At 39.7% G+C, this 21,724-nt stretch overlaps 1 protein-coding gene across 3 annotated transcripts; it reads right to left on the minus strand.

Moving 5' to 3' along the window:
* Positions 1-1,367: 1,367 nt before the first annotated feature.
* PPP1CC (protein phosphatase 1 catalytic subunit gamma) lies at positions 1,368-20,141 on the minus strand. Of its 3 annotated transcripts, XM_067307330.1 has the most exons (9): positions 19,974-20,141; positions 19,179-19,322; positions 17,986-18,044; positions 8,976-9,107; positions 7,488-7,718; positions 4,853-4,957; positions 3,706-3,929; positions 3,027-3,161; positions 1,368-2,562 (listed from the first exon to the last, which is right to left on the minus strand). In XM_067307330.1, the coding sequence occupies exons 3-9, from the start codon at positions 18,032-18,034 to the stop codon at positions 2,473-2,475; spliced, it is 966 nt and encodes a 321-aa protein (XP_067163431.1). In that variant the 5' UTR covers positions 18,035-18,044; positions 19,179-19,322; positions 19,974-20,141; the 3' UTR covers positions 1,368-2,472. The 3 variants fall into 3 exon arrangements, with proteins under 3 accessions (XP_067163431.1, XP_067163432.1, XP_067163430.1); XM_067307331.1 differs by lacking the exon at positions 19,179-19,322 and having other exon boundaries at positions 19,974-20,025; XM_067307329.1 differs by lacking the exons at positions 17,986-18,044; positions 19,179-19,322.
* Positions 20,142-21,724: the final 1,583 nt, after the last annotated feature.

Here is a 21,724-nt window from a genome sequence, read left to right on the forward strand (position 1 = left end):
CAGGTGACTTTTATAGGAGATGGAAAAATTATACAGCTATAAACCTCTCCCCCCAATGTGATGTGACCTCACCAAAAGTTAGCAAGAAGTGGTTTGATTAATTATCTTTAGGGGGAGAAAAAAAAAAAATGTTCAGAGTAGGAAAAAAAAGGCTAATTTAGCAGAGAAATGCATTAAAAAAAAATCAATGGCTGGGAACTGCCCAGAAGATGCACCTTAGTCAAAAAAGTTCAGCTCAGTACAGGGGAAAGTAAAGGAAAATTCATCTGGCAAACAGGAGGCCAGAATAGAGATAGTGGTTTATCTGAACCAAACGTTTCAGTGACAAATTTCTCCAATAAGCAGACTCCATCACCCACCAGAAGTTCATTACTGCAGCAGTTCTAAAATAGGCTGGTAATATTGAACAAGCAACTTCATTCGACTTCTAAAGATCCTGCAGTATTTTCCACAAGGCACGTGTGAGAAGAGGCAGCAGATGAAGGAATAGATACCAGATCTACACTCCTGTCAAGGGCAAGACAGCTAACAGCTCCACAGGCCGCATTCTACCCTGCGCGTTTCCTTCAACTGTAACCTGTTTTAGTGTAGACAAAGTCTTGCTAAAGTAACAGACAGCAGTTGTAAAATTTGGACAGTTGTAAAGTTTACTGACATTCCTTTCTTTGCCACGAGTTTACATATTCAACACTTCTGGAAATTGGTCTTGTCCTCAATTATGACCCTCTTATGTCAATAATCCCAAGAGACCAGTACCTTTATTCCAGATAAATCTCACTCAAAATACAAGGCTAAATCTCAGGCTGCAAATGTGCCACCTGGGGGGCAGATTCAAGAAGCCTGAGTTTATTTAAAAGGGAAAATGTGGCTTACAGGCTGTGGGTGCAAATTGTGGTGTAACACAGCAAAACAATAAACACCAGCAGAGATGAGCAAGTCCTCCTGTGCATGCATACACCTGGGAACCACTGCTCCTACGAAAGTTTAAAAATTCTTGGTAACTATCCTGATCACAAAGTTGTGAAAAAAACAGAAGCTTAGATACAAATATTTGCAATTGCTGAAATGTAAAGTTTTGCCTTGCCTGCTTTGTAGATCCACTACAATACATGAAATAGGCCAGCAGCATAACGCCTGAGCCCTCACCACATTTGGTGGGAGGATGCCTGTATTTTCAAGGGCAATGTCTGTGTTAAAGCATCAAACCGGATCCGAATCAAGGACCCTTTTAAAAGCATACATCCAGTGCTTGTAGCTTAGACAAGACCAAACCAAGAATCTGTGCGTTTCCAGAACAATTTATTCATCTAAGTCAGGTGTTCTGATAGCAGTAGTGTATATGTTGTGATAAACTGACACTGAGAAGATTTAACAATTTCTTCATTTAATAAGTGATTTTTCACTACATGGTATTGTACACTGTTATCTGTTCAAAAAAGATTAACAGTTTTTAAAAAACAAGATACTGTGAGAGATTTGTATAAACTGGTGATCAAGATTAACTCCTCTGGTTGGCTTATCACACTCGTTTCTATGCTTCTTTGTAAAACAAAGTCTTTAGGCCAAAATGCACAAGATCACTCAGGCAGATCTAGAACCATTTCCATAACTTCCAGCTTTCTGAAACTGGCTGTCACAGGACTAATGCAATTGTGAAAAGGTCCACTCAATAGAACATATGGAAATTGTACAAAAAAGTATTTACTTTTACCATTAATAGAACAAACAGCACAGCATTTCTACTTGCTATTTCAAATCAAGACTTCCTTATATCTCCGAGAGGAAGGCATAAACAGAAAGCCCTGCCAACTCATTGTGATAGGTCGTGTACATACAGTTTTCTAAGCAAACTTTGGCTTCAGGAAAGAGACACAAACACTTAAAATAATGGCTTTAATTGTCATTTAAAGTATACGGAGAGGGATGTGTGTTTTAATTAAATATACATCATACCAGTGTTGCTGGCAAGGTTGTTATTCCTAATGTTGACAGCAATAAAACTAACGTGTACATGACAAGACATTAAAAGAAAAGCAATCCCTTTAAAACAAATTTTAACGTAAAAAAAAGTTCACAGTGGTTTGTATAAACAGTATGTAATTTCTGACAGTAACAAATTTCTACTCTCACAGCACACTAGTGCCCTCTTTAGATCCTAAAGAAAACAAGCATTTACACTACTCATTGTACAGATTCAAAAAGTCAGTTGTACAATTACCCATAATGACAGGATAAGATGCTGTGGAGTGTACAGCTGTAACATCAACAAAAGGAAAGCTTTTAAAACTCTTTTCCTGGGAGGGAGAAAAGTCTTTCATTTGCTGTTACAACCAGCAAATGCCATTCATCAAATCAAAAGGAAAACCACAAACACATTATCTATGTTGAGCAAGCTGAACAGTACACATTACAGTTTTAAAAATGGAGGTTATATACTATATTACAAGTCCCAACAAGGCAGTGCCAAATTGACTATTTCTTTGCTTGTTTTGTGATCATACCCCTGGGAGGCGTTACAGGTCTGCTAGCATTGGGCTTCTTTTTCTCTGCAGGTTTCAAAATCTGGAAAGACAGTTCAGCCATTTAGAAAAAGCTTTCTTACACTGAGTCATACAATTCATTTTCTAGTAAAAGTCAATGTACAGGTCATCTGGACAAGTCAAACTTGCCAAGAAATAAATACCTCTCCTACTCAGCTATGACAGGGTTTAGAGCAATTAATCTGAGATCTTATGCCAATGGAAGCAGGAAAACAGCAAATGCTTTACTTGCATGATTTAATTCCAGGTAAAACAGTTCATCTGCTCACATCAGCAGAGATTTACCACATTTTTAAATATACCTGGAGAGAAAACAGCACTATCTACATTTTTGTTTTTGTTAGTGTAGTCACACTTTAAATTTGCTGTTTTCAACTTATGCTGCACTGGTACAAAACCATACTTGCTTCAAATAGATCTTTACAGATATAAAATGTTACTGTGTTACTACACTAACTAGGAAGTAAAAATCTTAAGATATAATACCTGAAAGGAGCACATTAGAGTTTCATCCACACTCATCATGGCACCCGCATTATCAAATTCTCCACAGTAATTTGGGGCAGAAAATAGAGTTACCAATTGTCTTTTTGCAAAAAACTCATACCCATCTTCAACAACCTTTAAAGAGAAAAGACAAAGTATTAGACTGGACAACTCCTTGCCACAATGAGCAAAGCAACAAATCTCAAATGATGCACACCCAAGTCAGCACACGCAGCTCAGGAAAGATTAGTTAGGGCATCACTAACGGAGCCAGCAGCTGAAAGGCTGGCTAGGTCTAAGCAGCAGAAGTTCCAAACTTTTATACCAAAACAGGAAGAACAATGACAGGTTCCAGTTCAGCGCATGGTCCATTAGCAGCGAGAACAACAGGATTCTGCTAGGTTCAAGATAATCTTGTTTAAGAGTCAGAGCCACAGCTTATATATATTAAGAAAAAAAAAATTCATAACAAGGGTTATTAAACACTGGAACAAGTTGCCCAGAAAGGCAGTGGAATAGCGATCCTTGCAGATCCTTGACTGGACAAGGTCTTGAGCAACTTTGTGTTACGCTTACATTTACCCTGCATGGAGTATATGCATAGGGATGGACCAAATGATCACCTCAGGTCCCTTCCAACTTGAACTATTGTACGGTTTAATGCACAAAATTTAAATACCTGATGAGCTCTACATATGAGATCCAAATCATGTTTATGGAGAAATTTAGCAACCACTTCTGCACCAAATGTGAAGGACACTCCTCTGTCATTTTCACCCCATCCTAAGACATCTTTGTCAGGATCAGACCATAAGAGATCACATAGAAGACCTTGGTCTGGTACATCAGTGGGGCGCATAATTCGTCTTATCTGTTCCATTGACTGAAGGTCTGGTGACAAGCCTGTTCAGAATCAAGACATACAAGCAGTTCACCTTTTATTCCAACTTTGTTCTGTAACATTGACACATTGAGACAAAAATAACTTCATATCCAAAGTGATTCATTATTGCAATTTTATGTAGTTCAACGGCAATGCTAACGGACTTTTTTTAAATCTAGCATTTATTTCAAAGCTTTTGTAACTGAAGATGAGTCATTTTTTAGAAGACTTGCTGAGAGCAAGATAAGCAAAGCCATTTTCACATTTTACAGGATTACAATAATTTTACTGTAATAATCTGCAAGCATCTGTTAAAAGTGCTGTTAAATAACAGAGGCATTAATACTAGAAATCATAGTGTATGCCTATTTAATAGATCAGGCCTAGTAAGATGAAATACAACACCAAATAGAAGTCACTATTTTTCCACTGATGTCTCCCTGGGCAACTGTAATTACTTGCAAATGATAAACATTTAAACAGCAATACATATTTCACTACTTTAAAAGTTGTATAAAGCAAATAGCACAGCAGAGCCAATTTCTACAAACTGAACTCCAAAATACATCATGTTTTCAGAATTTACATAAATCTTAGGTCATATAATTCTATAAAAGCTATGAGGATTCCTTACTTGAACGGAGACCCTGTTAAATATGTAAAAAAAAATTAGTTAAAAAAAGCTGATTGCATCCAAAGTTACAAAACTACCAGCTCAATGATTTGCAAAACTTTGTAATCTAGCTCAACCCTACCTCATACACGAACCAAGGCAGAGGAAAAAAAAAACCAAACAAACGCTTCAGAGCTTCAAAAAATGAAGAATAAATCAAAATCAACATTTTCCAACAGTGAAAGAGCACACAATGTAAACATGACTTTGCCATGATTTATACCACAATATTACAGTCTCTCGAGTATCAACTAGGGAAGCATTACCCACCTCCATGACAGCAAAATATTTTCTCATCCACAATAGCTGCAATTGGTAAACAATTAAAACAATCTGTGAAGGTTTTCCACAGCTTAATATTATATCTTCTCTTACCTAGAAAGACATTTTAGGGAAAAAAACAGTCAATACACTTTTCCGATGCTAACTACAAACAACCTAATACGACCATCTTAATTTTACCAATATTTGCAAAAGGTTAGCAATAAAGCCTATACACCATTTTCTTGTAACCAGTACAGGTAAATAAGGTAAGCTGCAAGCTCTCTCACACAGAGAGGAAAAACACAGCTCTAAAGTGGTTCTCAGTGGTACAAGTCTGTTTAAGACTTGCATTCGACTTTCAGAGGACAGACTCTCCAGCCCCAACCTGCTTTGGAAGATTATTCCTTAGAGAATCTGATCACTTTCAGAAAATTACTTGCTGCTTTCTTCTGTAGAAAATAGCATTTCTTTGAAATCATTTTTTCTTTAAAATTCTGCTAGTACTTTACCACATAAGGTCTCTCTAGGCTAAGAAATAGGACTGAATAATGAAACTGCTACAGCTTTACTTTCCAAGGGACTCTCCCAACAGATATGAACCCTGAACGCATTTGAGATGTGACTAAGTGTGATTAATCTCTGAGGAGTCAGTTCTGAAATACCACACGTCTTTGTTTCATTGTTGGAAGAGGAGAGCCAGACATGGAGAGTACATCTTGTAAGCTACACGCTAAGTATGTCCCCCGACAGAAGCTGCGAGAATGCTCAGTGCGCAATTAATGTAACAGTTTAATCTCCTCCACAGTACCTGGATTTAAGCCACATCCTTTGAAACATATGAACATACACTTCTACTTTACAACACAACTAGGCATAACACTTGTTATATTATGGTAAGGTTTATGTATAGTCTCCATTACAATAGATCTTAATGCATTCGTAGTGACAGAGCTGACAAATTAACAGCACAGCAACACTAAGTTTGTTCAAAAGAAGTGCTCATAGCCTCAAATAAAAGCAAATTTCTTAATTAAAAAGTTGATGCACTGGTGGTTCAAGTAACTTTTACAGCAGAAGCCACCTACTGAACAAGCAAGTATCTGGTCTTCAATCCAAACACACATCATTCAAAACTGCAGCAGAAGATAGCAAGGTTGCAATACTCTAGTCTACTATAATCTTACAGTGATTAAAATCCCCAAATATTTATAGTAAAATACTTCTCACCATGATCAGAAATGGCGTTCAATATTTCAAAACACTCTCAATGTAAAAAAACCGAAAAGCTTATTTAGCATTTTCCCTAATGTGTACTATGAGAATAAAGATTTGATGGATCAAGTCTTGATTTTATGGGCAGCATGAATCAAACAGTTGTCAGAACAGCCTATATACTTCCAATATTACAAGAACACTCATTTTATCAATTCCCCTCTGCAAAAGTGTGTATAATCACCAAACCCTTATTTCCATTCTATACAAAGTTGTTTGAACCTCACAAGATAGAGAACTACCTGTAACAGCAAACAGGGAATCACCATGTCTTACTATGTTAATATAATGACTAGTCTTCTTTCCCTTTGGTCTGAAGTGAAGCGCATTTCCTTGCAGAGTATTACTGATGCTGAAAATTGACAAACTAATTTGGAGACTGAGACCCATTAACAAAGGATGAAATTCACCCATCTCCAGATGACAGTAAAAAGCCTATGCACCATCTAAGCTTAATTCTGAAGAATTCAAAGATGAACTCCATGGGACGGACAGAGCACCCGTTTGAGGAACATGAAGCTCTCCTGTCTCTGAAGGGATATGAAAGGATACCACTGAGGTTCAACCGGTTTAAGCCTGGAGTAAAACTTAATAACCCGAAATCTTAACAACATTTAGCATTTCTTAAAGAATACAAAGGTCATTTTGGATTCTCTAAAAACATACACAACTTCTGAAATAAGTATCCACAGTCTTTCAAACATGAAGGCAGTGGGAAGATCTTTGAAAGCTATGAAATATGTCAGTACTGAAGGTTTCACATATGCTTTGCCCAACTTATGAAAGGGAGGGAGACAATTTTTTTTTTGACCTAAGCAACAGGGCATGATACAGCAGAACTGCATACAGTTTCAGGTCCTCCAGAAAAGAACAGCAAACAGTTTTTTTTTTTTTTTAACATTACAAAATTACAGGTCTTAATTAGACTGCATGCACTGTAAGAAAACCATGATAAAGAACAGTCCATTCTCCTGATTAAGTTATAATGCAAGTATACATCAGCATCATTTTAGCTCAGATGAAAGAAACAGAGGTGAACTGCAAAGCATGTGTGAAGTAAAATTCTCTCTCATCTGATTAGATGATCTAACCATAAGAACTTTAACAATATGTAGCAGTAAAAATGGTTATTTAACACAGTGGCTAATTAAAATCATCCATTTGCACACTGCTTTGTATTGTAAGGATCAGAATGCAATAGGATCACTCGAAGGACAGATTTCCCTTGCTAAAATAAGCCAAGGGATCACTGAACAGTGTAAAGGTAACTGCAAGTTAAGATAGAGCGATCTAATATTGGAAGACTGGGAAACATCAAGCACCTGCTACCCTTTCTGAAGTCACAAAAATACACACACATATTACTTACATTCATCATAAAATCCATAAATTCTATTGATGCTGGCACATTCATGGTTCCCTCTAAGGAGGAAAAAATTCTCTGGATATTTGATTTTGTAGGCCAATAAGAGACAAATTGTTTCTAAAGATTGTTTTCCTCTGTCAACATAATCGCCAAGAAATAGGTAGTTGCTTTCTGGTGGAAAACCTCCATACTCAAAGAGTCGAAGCAAGTCATAGTATTGCCCATGGATATCACCTATAAAGAGCATTCATAAATGGCATGTAAGTGACACTTAGCTACATTCTTTGATTAATTCTAGAGAAAGAGCAAACAAACAAAACTTCAGAAACAGGAAAAGCATGCAGTTACATATTGCTTACAACCTATTTAAAATTATGTAGTTTATCTTAATGCATGCAAAATTATCACATTCAGAAGTCTGACACCTATGTAAGACAATTAACTGTACTAAGAGCAAGCATGTAACTACTTAAAAACATCCATGTGTGTAAATCAAACCAAGATTCCAAGAAGACAATTCTATGTGTTCAAATTGAAATCCAACATCCAGTTAAGCCCTTTACTTGACTAATGGCTATACGACAAGAACCTTTACTTTATTCTTGATACCTCCACATAGCATTAGTGATGTTGATGGGAAACAGACTACTCGGTGAATTTTCTTTCCTCTATCATTTACATTTTCTTGAAACACTCAGTAATTCAAATTCTAGCAATTTTGTTGGCTCAAAAGTGAAATTGGTATTTCTGCTTTTGTTTTGAATCATGTTTTTGTTTCTGGCAAGGATAACACTAAATCACGTTTTTTGAACTATCACATATTATAAATACCAAACAAGTTACTTCAATTTGAAGTAAATCCTATGCGTTAGAGCAGGATAAAATACTGTTTGCTGGAAGCTTTTAAAAAGTGCATTTATTGGATCTTTTATTTTGATATTCTTCATTCTTTTAGCATAACTAGACATGTACATGTTTGCAAAATGAACATCACTGTGTATAAGTTCAGTGAAACCAAACCAGAAAGTCAGTCCAGGAAAAGGTATAGAATCTGAAGTTTCCAGCAGGACTCTGTAAAATTTTGTTAAACCATTGTTCAGCTAACTCTTTGAATAGCAGCTACAATAAACTATTTCGGTTCTCCTTTGCTTCTCTTTGTTCAGTCATGAGTGGGCTGAACATTATTTCATCTGTATAAAAATTACTTTCCAAAACTCTGCCTGAATCCCTTTCCCAACAGACCTGGTAAAACTGGATGGGTTACTTTCTGTTTTTGGGTTTTTGATCCCCACCCCAAATCCCGTGTTTGTTACCACCTCCCTTTTTTTCCCCTGAAGGGTCCAACATGGGTTTATTTTCCCTTTTGCTACAATCATTTATTAGTTTACCTGTCAAAAAGTAGCACCTTGCATTTGTCCTCCCCTCTTAGTATGTCTGCATCCATCCGAAAACCACCAAAGCCAAGCACTGAATCAAAATCACATTACTCACCACATATTTTAAGTGGAGCTTCAAGTTCTAGTAGAATAGGCTGACTGAGAAAGATTTCTCTGGATTTCAAGCACAGTCCTCTAATTTCATTCTCTTGAAGTTGGACATTTTTACCTGGTTTTGATCCTCTCACTGTCAGAAGAATTCAGAAGTCAGTTATCCAAATCAACAGTATACCTAGTGTTATTTTAAGAAGCTGACTAAATGCCATTGTAATATAGAATGAGAAGACAACAAGATAACATCAGTCTGCCACCCCAAAACAGAACTGCCATATTACCAGAAAAAGGGTATCGTGTTCTGTTTTAGTTGTATGTTGTTTCATCTAACAGAACTCTCAACTCACTATTTCCCCCATTAAATTTCACATTTTAAATAGAATCACTCTAGTGCTAATTTAGTTATAAAACACATCCTGGATAATGTAACTATACTTTTCAAAACAGTTATGCATTTGTTCTCAGTAAAGCTGTCTGAACCTGAGAAAATGAAGTGGCCTGTTTAATCATGGACAGCACAGCTCAAAGGTGCAAACTTCCCTAAACTACCACATAACGCTGCCCACCAAGGCAGTTTCTAAATAAACAAGATCACCGTACCAATAAATGCTGTAGTGCCCCATTCTACACTGCAGCTAGCAAACACAGAAGAAAAGCCTACAATTGAAAAGTCAGAACTATACATAAGGAAACATATCTTCTGATCAGAATGTCACAACAGCTCCTCAGAATGAGCAGCCTACTTGACAAAAGGTTATCAAAAGTATTGCTACCAAGTATTTTGCATGAACTACAAGAGAACCAATCCAAGAGGATGATTTTTCTAGTACAAGTGATTTTAAGAGACACATAGCAGAAGACCTTTGTCTTTCCACCTCTTTCTACAGAATCTTACTGCACTGCTATGTTTTAAAATTTAAGTTTTCTATTATAATGGAGTCTATGATTGCAAAAGTCTCCTCCAAACTACTATGAAGACTTAAAAAAGTTTGAACTGGCATAAACATATATCTTTTTTACATGGGGATAACCATACAAATACCAAGATGCCTGTTACCACTTCACCACCACCACCATGAGGTTACTTTAGATTATGTCAATATAGTTAAAGCAGATAGGTCATGAGTAAGCTGAAAAGTAAACAAATCAAATTAGCCTCAAAATTCATCACTAAGAAAAAAAACCACATCCCCATTTAAGTGAAGAGAGCACCCAAACCACATAACTTTTATGAAATGGAAAGTTTCATTCTAATTATGGATCACAAGTTTTAGAAGTTCTGTGACTACATTTGTTTTAGAAGGTTTCTGTACATCCCATCATCAGGATTTGGGACAGCTAAGAAGCTGGAAATCAATGTCTGTGTAGCCAAGGAAGGTAAAAAGGGGAAGGCTGAGAGAAAAAGGAGTGAGCTTGAGAAAAAAGGGGGCCAGTACCAATGGCAGAACCCTTCTTCCCCAGTGAGTTGTGTGTACAAGCAAAATTAGGATTCAAAGTTAGAAACGTGGGAGAACCCTCTGACAGGAGCTCAGAAAAAGGTCCACGTAATACCAGCAGACTCTTGTCTCAAAGCCTAGCTACTATGATTCCTCTTCAGGAAACTTGTTAAAACACATTAAAATTGAACCAAGTTGATAAAGCCCACAACAAGGCTGATAGGGAGTCATTAACACCATTAATACTTTGAAAAGTCTGAGTTTTAATACAGAGGAAGCTTGACTGTCTCAAAGCTACAAAGGATTTTATCAAGAAGGGAAATTGTGCCTGTACTTCAGAAAAGAAGATTCCAGATTTTTGGCCATTTAAACTGAGCTGTTTCATTTATTGCTTGGACAGGGAATCCAGAGAAACTCATTTGTACTGCAAAAACCAAGTATTGCTTTTACAGTATCACTTCTCCATCTTTTCTCTCCTTACCATTCTCTTTGAACATCAGAAAAAACAAGATAGAGACCTAGCTCCCAACCTCAGACCTCGTTTTGCTTCTTTTTTAATCCTTCATTCCCTCCCTGTCAATCTCCTCATTCCTTGCACTGCAGCAGTGAAGAATGGCTGGCTCTCTTTAAAACCTGCCAATGCTTCTTCAAAATCCACAGGAACTCTGAACTACTGCTACCTCAGTCTTTCCTAGTCTGGACACTGAGGACCCCAGCTTGGCCTGAACAAGCTTGTACTGTCACTAGTGCAGTTCTCCCTCCGTTTATCTGATCACCTCTCCCCCCCGTCCCCTCCCGTTTCCTTGCACAAAAGACATTTGTATGGCAGCCATTCTATGAATAAGGCTAAACTGCAAGCAATAGCAGAAGAGCAGTGACCACATTGTTTATCAGGGTTAGGATAACACTAAGTAACAAAAAACATCATGCCCTTATTGGTGTCAAAACCAGTGATGAGATGGAGTACTGATAAGGTTGAAGCAAAAACCTTGTAGCAAATTCGAGTAAGATTATGAAAAGACAGGAGTAATCTTCTACAATATAACCCACTGGTTCAGCCACATAAAGGCAGAATGATCTCAGAACTTTAGCCCCAAATGGCTGGAAACACTGACAACACTTCTACAAACAAAATTACTATACTAAGCAGTGTCATTTAGTTCAGCTACTTACTGTATACGAACTGCATGGAATTGAGACTAAAGAACCTAAGGTCTTATCCAAAAAATCTTGGTCTTTAGATATATTAAAAAAAAAGCAAGCAATAAGCCCAAACCCCTTTCAAATACATGAACTGATGCATTATCTTCCTGAATCCATAAACAACTTTAAATACTGTTTCAGGCTATTTCCCTTGCTACTGTTAATCTCACAGTGAGAAGTGTGGAAGCTACAGATGACTCAGTAGTCTCAGTAGTGCCCCTGTAGATCTTGCAGTATATAAAATCAAGAACTGTGATAGGAAAGAAAAGAGGGAAAGGGGCTTTAGGAAGAAAATGGTTGAGTTTCAAAGGGATTACAATTTCTCATTAGCACAAAGTTTTTCTACCTCTTTGTGCAAGCCTCTGATCAAAACCCGAAGACTCTGTACAATCAGTGTGCATGTGTCTTATCTGGACTAAGAAAAAATAGTGATTGTGTAATATCCATCAATAAAATCAAGTGTCATTTGGACCCAATCAGTTAGCACTTACAGCGTTACTGCCAACACAATTCTTTCCTGCATACTGACTCACACCCCAGAGACCCTACTCGTTCTAATGCTGTCTGTACTAGAGAATCACTGACAATGCCCCAGAACACATAACCTTTCTTCAAGCAAGTTTCAAAACTGATCTTCAATTCAAATTACAATGTGTACTGACAGGGACATTAAGTTAATTGTGGGTCAAGAGTCACAGCTTTAACAATGCTATCATTCAAGCAGTATATGCTCCCATATTATTCACTGTCTATGTATTATCACTCAGCACTGACATTACATGGGCACACTGGAATTACCACTAAACTTCAAGTCTTCCATTAAAATATTTGAAGCAATGAAGCGTATAAATGAAAGTTAGATCTTTGTCACAGCAGTTTATCATGCATGAAGCTTTTCAGCCATACAGTAATTTTCCAAACACTTCCTGAGCAATAAGCAAGTTGCTCAAAATGCCAAATATCCAGAAGCAATAAAGAACAGAAATTTATAGAAAAAAGTGATCAGCCAATTGAAATATAAATGTTAGTTTTTCTGACTCAAATATTACAGCTCATCTTTGGTTTTGAAGATAAATACAAAATACCTGTGCTTAGACTTTTTTGAGAAGGCAAAAATGTAGCTTTCCATGATTTGGTCTTGTTAGAAACTGCTATAATCAAACCCTTTACCTCACTTCATAAATTAAAAAGTATAACAAAAATACAGAATATATGCTATGCACTGAGTCACTAATGCTTATGAATAAAGCAAATGCATTCACTTTTGCTAAAGATTAAATGAAAATCTGAAAACTGACTGCTTCAGATACAAGTTTCACAGGTTTCTGATATATTTTCATTGAAACAGTACAATCTTCTGCAGCTTTAGTCACTTGGTTGTAGGAAACCTTGACAGGATGAAATGACACTTTGTTGCCAGAAGTTTATATAAACTCACTAGCACAAATGTCAGAAGGATAGAAAAATAGGAAAATTTGATTCAGTTCTGTAGCATACTGTCTGCCAATGACATTTTGAACACCACTGTCCAACATAGAATCAGCACAGAAAAAATTAAAGTGTTCAATTTCTTCTAACATTGACCTACATCCTGAGAAACTGGAAAGATTATTTTTGGCTTCAGAAGAATCAAATTTGCAGCAGAACTGCAGGTTGGTTTGAGAAATCTATATTTTTAGTGCAAGGATTCTCTCATCCATGATGAAAGAGCTGGTGAGGAAATGCAGGATATTCAGCCTCAATGAAACCTTAAGAGGTTTCTCTGATTAAGCCTTCAAGATTTAGTCTCGCTAAGAAGGGCAAAAATAATACACTATGAGAAATGTTGTGTTTACAGTTTCTGTTCTTTGCTTTGGACCAAAACAAGGCAGCTTGTCCTGAGATTAGACAATGCAATACTAATTGGCAGCTTGGTCATAAAGTTGAAGAGGCAGCTCAACAGTACTGTACACACACATTTGTTCTTTCAATGCCCAAAAAATAATCTGGGACAGCTGAACAAGCTAAAACTTAATCAGTAGAGAAAAGTGCCCATTTCAAACACTATTTTATTTATATCTTGCCTCAACATATTGTTGCACTATTTCCAGACAGTAACATATCCCCTCTTTTAGGCAGAGATGCACTTTAAAAAATCATTTTCTGAGAGCTTGTACTACAATGTCCAGTCTGGGTGGTCCTCTCCTAACAAGTAAAATCCTCTCCACTGTACAAGTACGAAAAGTTTTGGAAAACAAGCTCTCCACCGGATGGAAAGACTAAAGAAAAGACCACTCCCTGGGGCCTCCATGATCTCTGCAGAGGTATTCTTCCAAGTCACAGACTAAGCTAGGAAATCTTACAGCTTCTACAGATATGGGCTGTGGAACCAGCCTAGGACACAAAGGGAGAGCAATATATCTGGTGCCCAGTTTAAGCCTTAAGATTTGCACTTTAGAGCTTTTCATTTCTCATACTTTAAGACTGGCCTCAAGTCATAGCTTCTGGGACAATGGCACCTTCACGCACACTTCTCTTCACTCTGTGCTACTCCAGACCTGATTTTTGAGAGTTATGAAACTCAATAATTCCTCACAGCCTGTCCAAAAGGCAAATCAATAGGTTCCTATTACTAAAATTAATATTGCACATTCCAAGACAAGGAGGAAGACTGCCAGAAAGCAACAACAGATACCTACTCTAAAGTGAATGCAGTACCACAGCAGTCCAGCAGAGGGGGAAAGGAAGTAAAAACAAGAAGAGAGAAAACTGCACCTGTCTGTTTGGGGGCAAGTAAAAAGAACTACCACAAAGGATAGCTGCAGCTGCCAGAAAGAGTTCAACCCCGTTAAAAGTCTAGGATAACTTTTATACATTTCTTTGTGAAGGTTATGTCAAGAACTGTGGGTTCTAGCACAGAAGACATTACAACAGACTGTATGGCACACCACTGCTAGCACTTCCCAATATTCATAGTTTGCTGCTATATAATCATTTAATGAAGGCAAATGCTTTTATAAAAATAAGAGTGCATTAGCTCATTCAAGGGTACTATGAAAGGGAGGGATACTTAGGAAAAAGTTTATTCGTCCAGTGTTTATTCAAAAATATTAGAAATTTCAGTGGTCCAAATGTCTCATTTTCCTTTAATACTATGTTAAAAGAAGCAATTAAAATGCTGTCAGTTAAAGTGCTAGACTCAAGTTGTTGCATAGAAAATGCTTTAAATAAAATAGTCTATCAGCAGTTCAGTTCATTTTTAGCTCATTAAGCAAGTCTTTCTCAATTTTATCATATATTTTATGTTAAGATGCCTGCAATCCTAAAGACATTTCCAAAAATATTGCAGGGTGTTTTTATCTTGTTTTTAACAGTTCCTTGTGACAGGTTCACATTCAGCTTTGCACCGTTGACACAAAGGGAATAAATAACTTGAAAGCGATTGATGTAAAAAAGGTTTTAGTTTCCTTCAGGCACTACCAACTTTGATCAGATCATTTCAAATTCAAAATTGAAGCTGAAAAGCAACTCCTTAGCGCCCAAGCCTCTGTATGAAAAAGTTCTAGTCTACTCTTTTTAGTAGTATGACAAAAGCTTACAGAAGCTTTATCAAACAGAAGATTTTGCATGACTGCAAATTTTCATCTTGTAAAATACTTCCACACTGGAGACAGCTATGTACTGAACTCAGGCACACCGATCCAGCTACTCAGGAGTGACAAATGCCTACACTTCACTGATTAGGTAACAAAGGCAGAATTTAACTGACTTATCTGAATCTGCAGCAGTGATAGGAATCTAATCCTTGTCTTCCATATGCAGAGCTCATATTTCCATTATTAGAAACTGCTGCAACACAGTAGGAAACAATTAACTTGGAGCTATAAGCTGCTGAAAACTAAGTGATTCGAAGTTAGCAAGTGCTGCTTGTCTATAAGAAACTGTATCACCTATCCCAACCCATCAAGAAGTGAAATCTGACCAAGTTTCAGAGTAGGGCGAGTGAGAGTACTGTGAGAACCAGACATCTGCCTCAGTCTGTGAAACCAACCAGAAAATCCCCCAGGCTTGCATTAACCAGAAAGATGTAAAAATCGGGGAACTGCATATGTAAGAAATAGTTCTCTGTTGCCAGCAGAAGTTTATATCCATATTCTTTTGTTCAACTATTTTTAATAACTGGAAGATCCTCCTTCCCCATTAAAAGCAAATTAGATAGAGTATCTCCTCGACAGCTATACAACAGGCTTTACCAGAAATAGAAATCAGTGGGTGTATAAACAAGAAAGTTTGAGAATTTAGAGTCTTTCTGCCGATTTTAGTGCACTAAGCAGGATTTCAGTTTTCAGAAAGGCCATTCTGGCCTTACATGGCTTTATCCATAGTAGCCTCCATTCATTACCTACAGTTCTCCCTTAATAGCAATTGCAGAAGCTGTAATGTAGAAAAGATTTTCAGAGACATACCTCAACTTGGGTTCCACTTACATATCTTGGAATTGTGTTATTTTACCTTGTTATTGTAAGATTGCAACATTTCAGTCTTGTTTTCTAGATATGTTACAATGAGCTCCACTTTCAAACCAGATCCTACTTATACTATCTGTGTGAAAAGCTGCCAACACACTAGATGAAGGAAGCAGTTAAGGGGCTCAAGTTATAGAAACAACATCTGTCATGAAGAAGAAAGGAAACCATGCTCACGCTCAGGGAATCTTGGGATTTCTTTTCACAGATTCTTTGCCTGGAGCAGAGCAGGAATTCTGCCATTTCCTGGAACCCTTTTCCTGACTATAGAGATGCCCCTAATTTTTCATCTTACAGGGAGCTTCGCTAGCATTTTTCTTGTCTACTGTCAGTTTTTATTTAGCAGACACATACAGCTGCAAGCTCAGAATTATTAATTTTACAAGCGGTTACTGCCTACAATACTCCTTCCAGGAGAAGGATAATTTGCCCTCAAGTTTGTCCCTTCTTATTCCTCAGTAAAGTGAGCCGGTTCTATTATATTTGAGCCTTTATCCGCTATCAAAGATATTTAGGAAACATTTCAATACTCAATGCTGTTATTTACTATACTCTTGAAAGTCTTGTTCTTGTGAAAATCATAGCTAGGAAAGTAACTAAAAGTGACAAAATTAGACAAACTGTTCTCATGAAAGTGTTCCTAGTAGAACATAATCCACATTAGCAAAGGAGTAAGGCAAGCAAAATATAAGTTCAATTACAACAAAAAAAGGATCACTATGTTCAATGTTTTCATCAAGCTGCTCTCCAAGGTTGAGAACAATGTCACTGAAAAAATGTTTTTTGTGACATTTCAATGCCAAATGGCTCTGTACTATAAACATTTGGAGAAATAAAGACTCTCCAAATATTTACCTTAGCATGAGAAGCCAAACAGATATTTCAAAGCCTTTTAAAGAATAATCTAGTAATTTCAGCTAAATAGCCTAATGTGGGTGGGATATATTGACTATTTGGGGAAAAAGTAAGAATAATGTCATTTGATCAGAATAATTGCCTCAATTTTTATAAGAGGAGACATCAGGAGAGAAAGTAAGTAAAACTCCCTCACAAATACATTATTAATACCCTATATTAAGAACCAAAGCTGGAGTAATTTATTCACCATTTAACCACTTCGCTCCACCTGGACGATTAGACTAGACCCACTACCTGTGTAACTCTGGGTCTCATCCAACAGTGCAATACCAAGACATATTATAAAATACAAATATCTGCTTAAATGCATTTTATTACTGATTTGAAATACTTCATAAAGTATCTCCATAATATTGTTTTGTTACCTTTAAAAAGGAAGAAGGGATTATTGCCACATTACCTGTTCATATCCCTTACATTTTATTAGCAAAATCACCTGAAATAACTGTTATAAAAATACGTAAGTATACAGTTTAAAGACAGGTGTAATGAAATACCAAATTGATTTAAAAATTAAACCTTGCACAAGGATTTGGGCAATTCAATTCGAGTCAGCTAGTTATTAAAAGAGTTTTTGTAGTGCGTATGCAGTTGACTATCATTTTAATCAGTGCAGAACCCAGCCTGAAAAGGGTATCAACTGAAGCAGCATTCTGGGTACAGATATATCAAACTTTATATAACTGAACATTATGCAATTCTACTAAAACTGCACTGAAAAAGAACACTATATTATATAGAAATATGTCTTAAATTTCTCATGTTTAGTCCAAAAAATCCCCTTACAAACCCTTTGGATTTTTTTTTTCTTATTTGATACCATGCAGAGCTGCCCTTTAGATCAGACTTGTCATCTACCTAGCCGTACCTTAATCATCTCAGGAAAAACAGGATTCAGGAAGTAAATTTTAAACTACAGAGAGAATGGCGTTTGCACAGTAACTCACACAATTTAGCAGTCTATCAAAAATGCAGCACTTGCTCAAATGCAATATCATTTTGCCCTTTCTGGAAAAAAAAGTTAAAAAAAGAAGAAATTATCAAAGGTCAACCATTATTGTCTAAGAAAGAGGTATTATGCCTTACAATACACATTTAATAAGCAATAAACAAAATATAGGTCTAAATATGGCATGGGTTATTAACATTTGTAATTGAAATCCTAATTAAAATGAAATTCTAACTAAAATATCAATAAAGTCAAGAAATTCTTTCAGTTCTGACAGGTGACGCAACCTTAGGTAACAATATCTTTTGTTACATAGCCTTCTCAAAGATCTTGTTAGTGAACCTTCTGAAGCCTAATTTACAAGCTCTCATCTCCTCTCAATGTAGAATACGGATATAAGCTAGGTAAGAATTTAACATATTGATATAATACTTATTACTTTTTGAAACTCTGAACAAGAGAAATCATTCAAATTACTCAGACCTTTTTTTAGGCTTATCTTATTTCAAGCCTTTGGTATTAGTAACTTGCACTTTGAAAAAATTGCATTAGTTACATTAGGGCAAATCAAGTAAAAATTATAATTAATATCTGCAATAAAACTAAGCATTTATTAATATGTCACCAAGCATGTAACACAGGACCTGACACCTACAAAAGTATATTAGAGCATCGGGGAAATACTGGTCTAAATTATGAATGGAAGCCTCCAAACAATTTAAAGCAGGAGAGTTTAAATTGGCAACAAGCAAAACATAAAACAGATCAGAGAAAAAACACTATTTACTTTTATTCATTCTAGTTGAATAATCCCAAAATACAGCTATTGGATTTGTAATCCCAACCAATTTTTATAGTATCACTATTGTCCCTTTGCCTTGCCTTTCATTATCCAGGCCATTACACTGAGTGAAATTTTACAAGAGTGGGAGAGCACCGAAAGGTATTTCTTCACTATTTGTCTCAGCAAAATCTTAGATGACTTTGTGCCAGACAAAAAAGTTAACCCCCTGACCAAGCTCTTCAAGCGTAAATCCAGATGAGATGCCTGCCTTAACACACTCGAAATGAGGTTGGATCAGTCTAGCTTCCTTCTCTAAATAATCATAATTTTTCTTGATGCCAGGAAGAAAATTTATCATTGGCTGCTTCTCAACCTTTTGCCCTAGGAAAGATTAGCCGACAGTTCTAACCTGATGCTGACCCTCACAACCAAAGGGAAGATGCTGAAGACACCTCCTGCGACGTCTAGATTTTCCTTAGATTTTGGACTCCATGCAACTCTCTTCAACCCAAAGCACTAGCGATACAGGACAATAAGCCCTTCCAAATATTGTCTGAAACAGAGCAAAACCCAACCTGCAATTCGCATTTTAAAAGCCACCATATGATATGAATTAAGAGCTAAAGTCTAATGGCAGTATCAATACAAGCGGTTAACCAATGCTAAAACTATGATACCCTGAACCCGGTTAAGTCCCCTGTCGACAGAGGAAGTCTTAATTTCCAGAGCCTCACAACTACCCAGCTAAGCCCAGAGCCCGTGTGCGTGCAGCAAAGGCAAGCTAAACACGGGGGTTTTTAAACACTTCCCTACAAAAATATTACTAAGCTAAGCATCTCCTCAGAGCTGCAGGGAAGGAGGAGGGGGCCAGCCGGCAGGTCTCGGCACTGCGCCGGGAGGACACAGGGGATGGGAGGGCAGGGGCAGCTCGGGAGACACGAGGGCTAGGGGAGAAGTTAGGGCTGAAGGGCAGAGGCGCCCGGGCAGGCGGCAGCGCCGAGCCCCGGGAAGACAAAGCGCCTCGGCGCCCCTCCATTTTGGTGCCCCGACCCCCAGCGGGAGCGCAGGGGCCGGGCGACCCCGGCGGCGGAGGCTGCGGGGGGCTCAGGGAGGCGCCGCGCCGGCGGGCTCGGGGGCACCGGCTCGGCCTCCGCCCCCCTCCCCGGCCACCCGCCCCGGGCTTCCCTCGCGCCCCGACCCTCACCCTCCAGCAGCCGTTGGATGATGCTGTCGATGTTGAGCTTGTCTATATCCGCCATCGCCTCTCAGCGGCCGGGCGGACCCCTCCCCGCGGCTCCCCTCCCTCCGCTCGCTGCTTGGCCGGGCCCGACTTCTCTCCTCGGCCTCTCTCGTCTTTTCCCTTCCTTCTCGCCTCCCCGCGCTCCTTCTTCCCTCTGTCCCCCCCCGCCCCCCCTCGGCCGCCGCTCTCAGCAGAGACCCAGCACTGAACAAAATGGCCGCCGTCTCCTCAGCGAGCTCGGCCGGCGCACGGATACTATGAGCGCGACGCGGCTCACCGGAAACCCTTTATAGGCCGCGCGGGAAGCGCGCGGAGGAGGGCGGGGAGACGCGTCGCGGCGTCCCGCAAGCGCGGGATCCCTCCGCCGCCGGGAGGGGGAAGTAGTCCCACGGCGACCGCCGCCGCCGCCTGGCGGTGTCGCGGGCGTCGCCACGCGCGGGGCCGCTCGCGGGTGGGGAGGGGAGGGGAGGAGAGGAGGCGCCGCGCCCGGCCGTTGGCGCTGGGCCCTGCACGGGGAGCGGCCGGTCCGGCTCCCGCACGGGGGTTAGCGGGGTTTTCCTCTCCCCCCTGCCCCAGCGCCCGCCGTGGAGGCCGGCGCCGTGGGGAGCCGCCACCGGCGAGGCGGGCGGCAGGCCCTGACCGGGCACGCGGGCCTGGCCCGCCCGTAAAACGGGGCGAAACGGCACCGGCTGTGGCAATTTTCCCTCGCCGAAGCCCTGCAGCGGGGCGCTGCGGCCTGCGAGGCCTCGAGGGCCGTGCCCCGGCTGCCGCGTCGCTGTCGCGCTCGACGCTTGCGTCTCTGCTCGCGCGCAAGTGTCCCCGCTCTTGGGGCGAGCCCTTAAGCTTAGCAGTGCCGTGTATGTGACTCCCCCCACGCGACCGCTTTTAAGTACAAACGTGCAGCGCTTGGGAAGCCTTAGGGGGCCGGCCGGAGAAATTAGCACGTTCCCTCTGCAGTGCCTTACTGTTTTATTTCACATTTCCATTATTATTTTATTCAAGCGCAGCAAAGGCTTGGCCACAAGCAATTAAGCGAGGTTCTGCTCGTAAATTGGATTGCATTTGCAAGGGAGATGGGGCCGCGCAGGCCTTTCCTAGCGCTCGGTCTGCATCTCTGATTGAATATTGTTTAATTGCTTTATTTACTCCTGGTTTAATTTGCAGGGATGGCTGTGTCAACCGCTTTCCTCCTCCCCTCCCTTCGCCGCGTGAATTGCTCCCGCTGTGCATGCCAGATTCCTCGTGCTGACAGTTATATAATGTTCATAGCGGCTTATTACGGTGGTGGGGCCGGAGCAGAGTTCGGGTTCAGGAGGGTGATGAAGCAGAGGACTTGCAGGCTCAGCACCCCTCGGAGCCGGCGTGAGGAGGGAGACGAGGGGACGCGGATGCAGAGCGTCGGCAGCGCGGGCTCTCGCCTGTTGCAAAACGCAGCTTCGACGTCCGGCTTCCTGCGGCAAGTGCTTATCGTCGTGAGCACGCCCAGGCCGACGCGCTGATCTCGGTCACACCGGTGCGAGCCCAAAGCAGCCCCGCTGAAGACAGTAGAGTTACTTTGGATTTACTTCAGCGTGGCAGCGTCTGCAGATTTACATCTATTCCTGTGCTGCGCCTTCCTGGCGAACGCCTCACCCCGGCTCTTTCGCGCCAAAGGCTTTCCGTCTCTTCCAAATCCCTGCTAATTCTGTGGGGCAGGTTTTTCTCTAGCGAACTCC

This window comes from Apteryx mantelli, chromosome 17 (assembly GCF_036417845.1).
Source record: "Apteryx mantelli isolate bAptMan1 chromosome 17, bAptMan1.hap1, whole genome shotgun sequence".
Taxonomy (NCBI): Eukaryota; Metazoa; Chordata; class Aves; order Apterygiformes; family Apterygidae; genus Apteryx; species Apteryx mantelli.

Excerpts from the sequence above, each read along its gene's own strand:
- PPP1CC (XM_067307329.1), bottom strand. The coding sequence starts at position 20,028 with ATGGCGGATATAGACAAGCTCAACATCGACAGCATCATCCAACGGCTG. Across the intron at positions 4,958-7,487 it reads TTATGGATTTTATGATGAAT|GTAAGAGAAGATATAATATT; the intron begins GTAAGTAATATG and ends ATGTCTTTCTAG. Across the intron at positions 3,162-3,705 it reads TCATATGTAGAGCTCATCAG|GTTGTTGAAGATGGGTATGA; the intron begins GTATTTAAATTT and ends TTCTCTTTAAAG.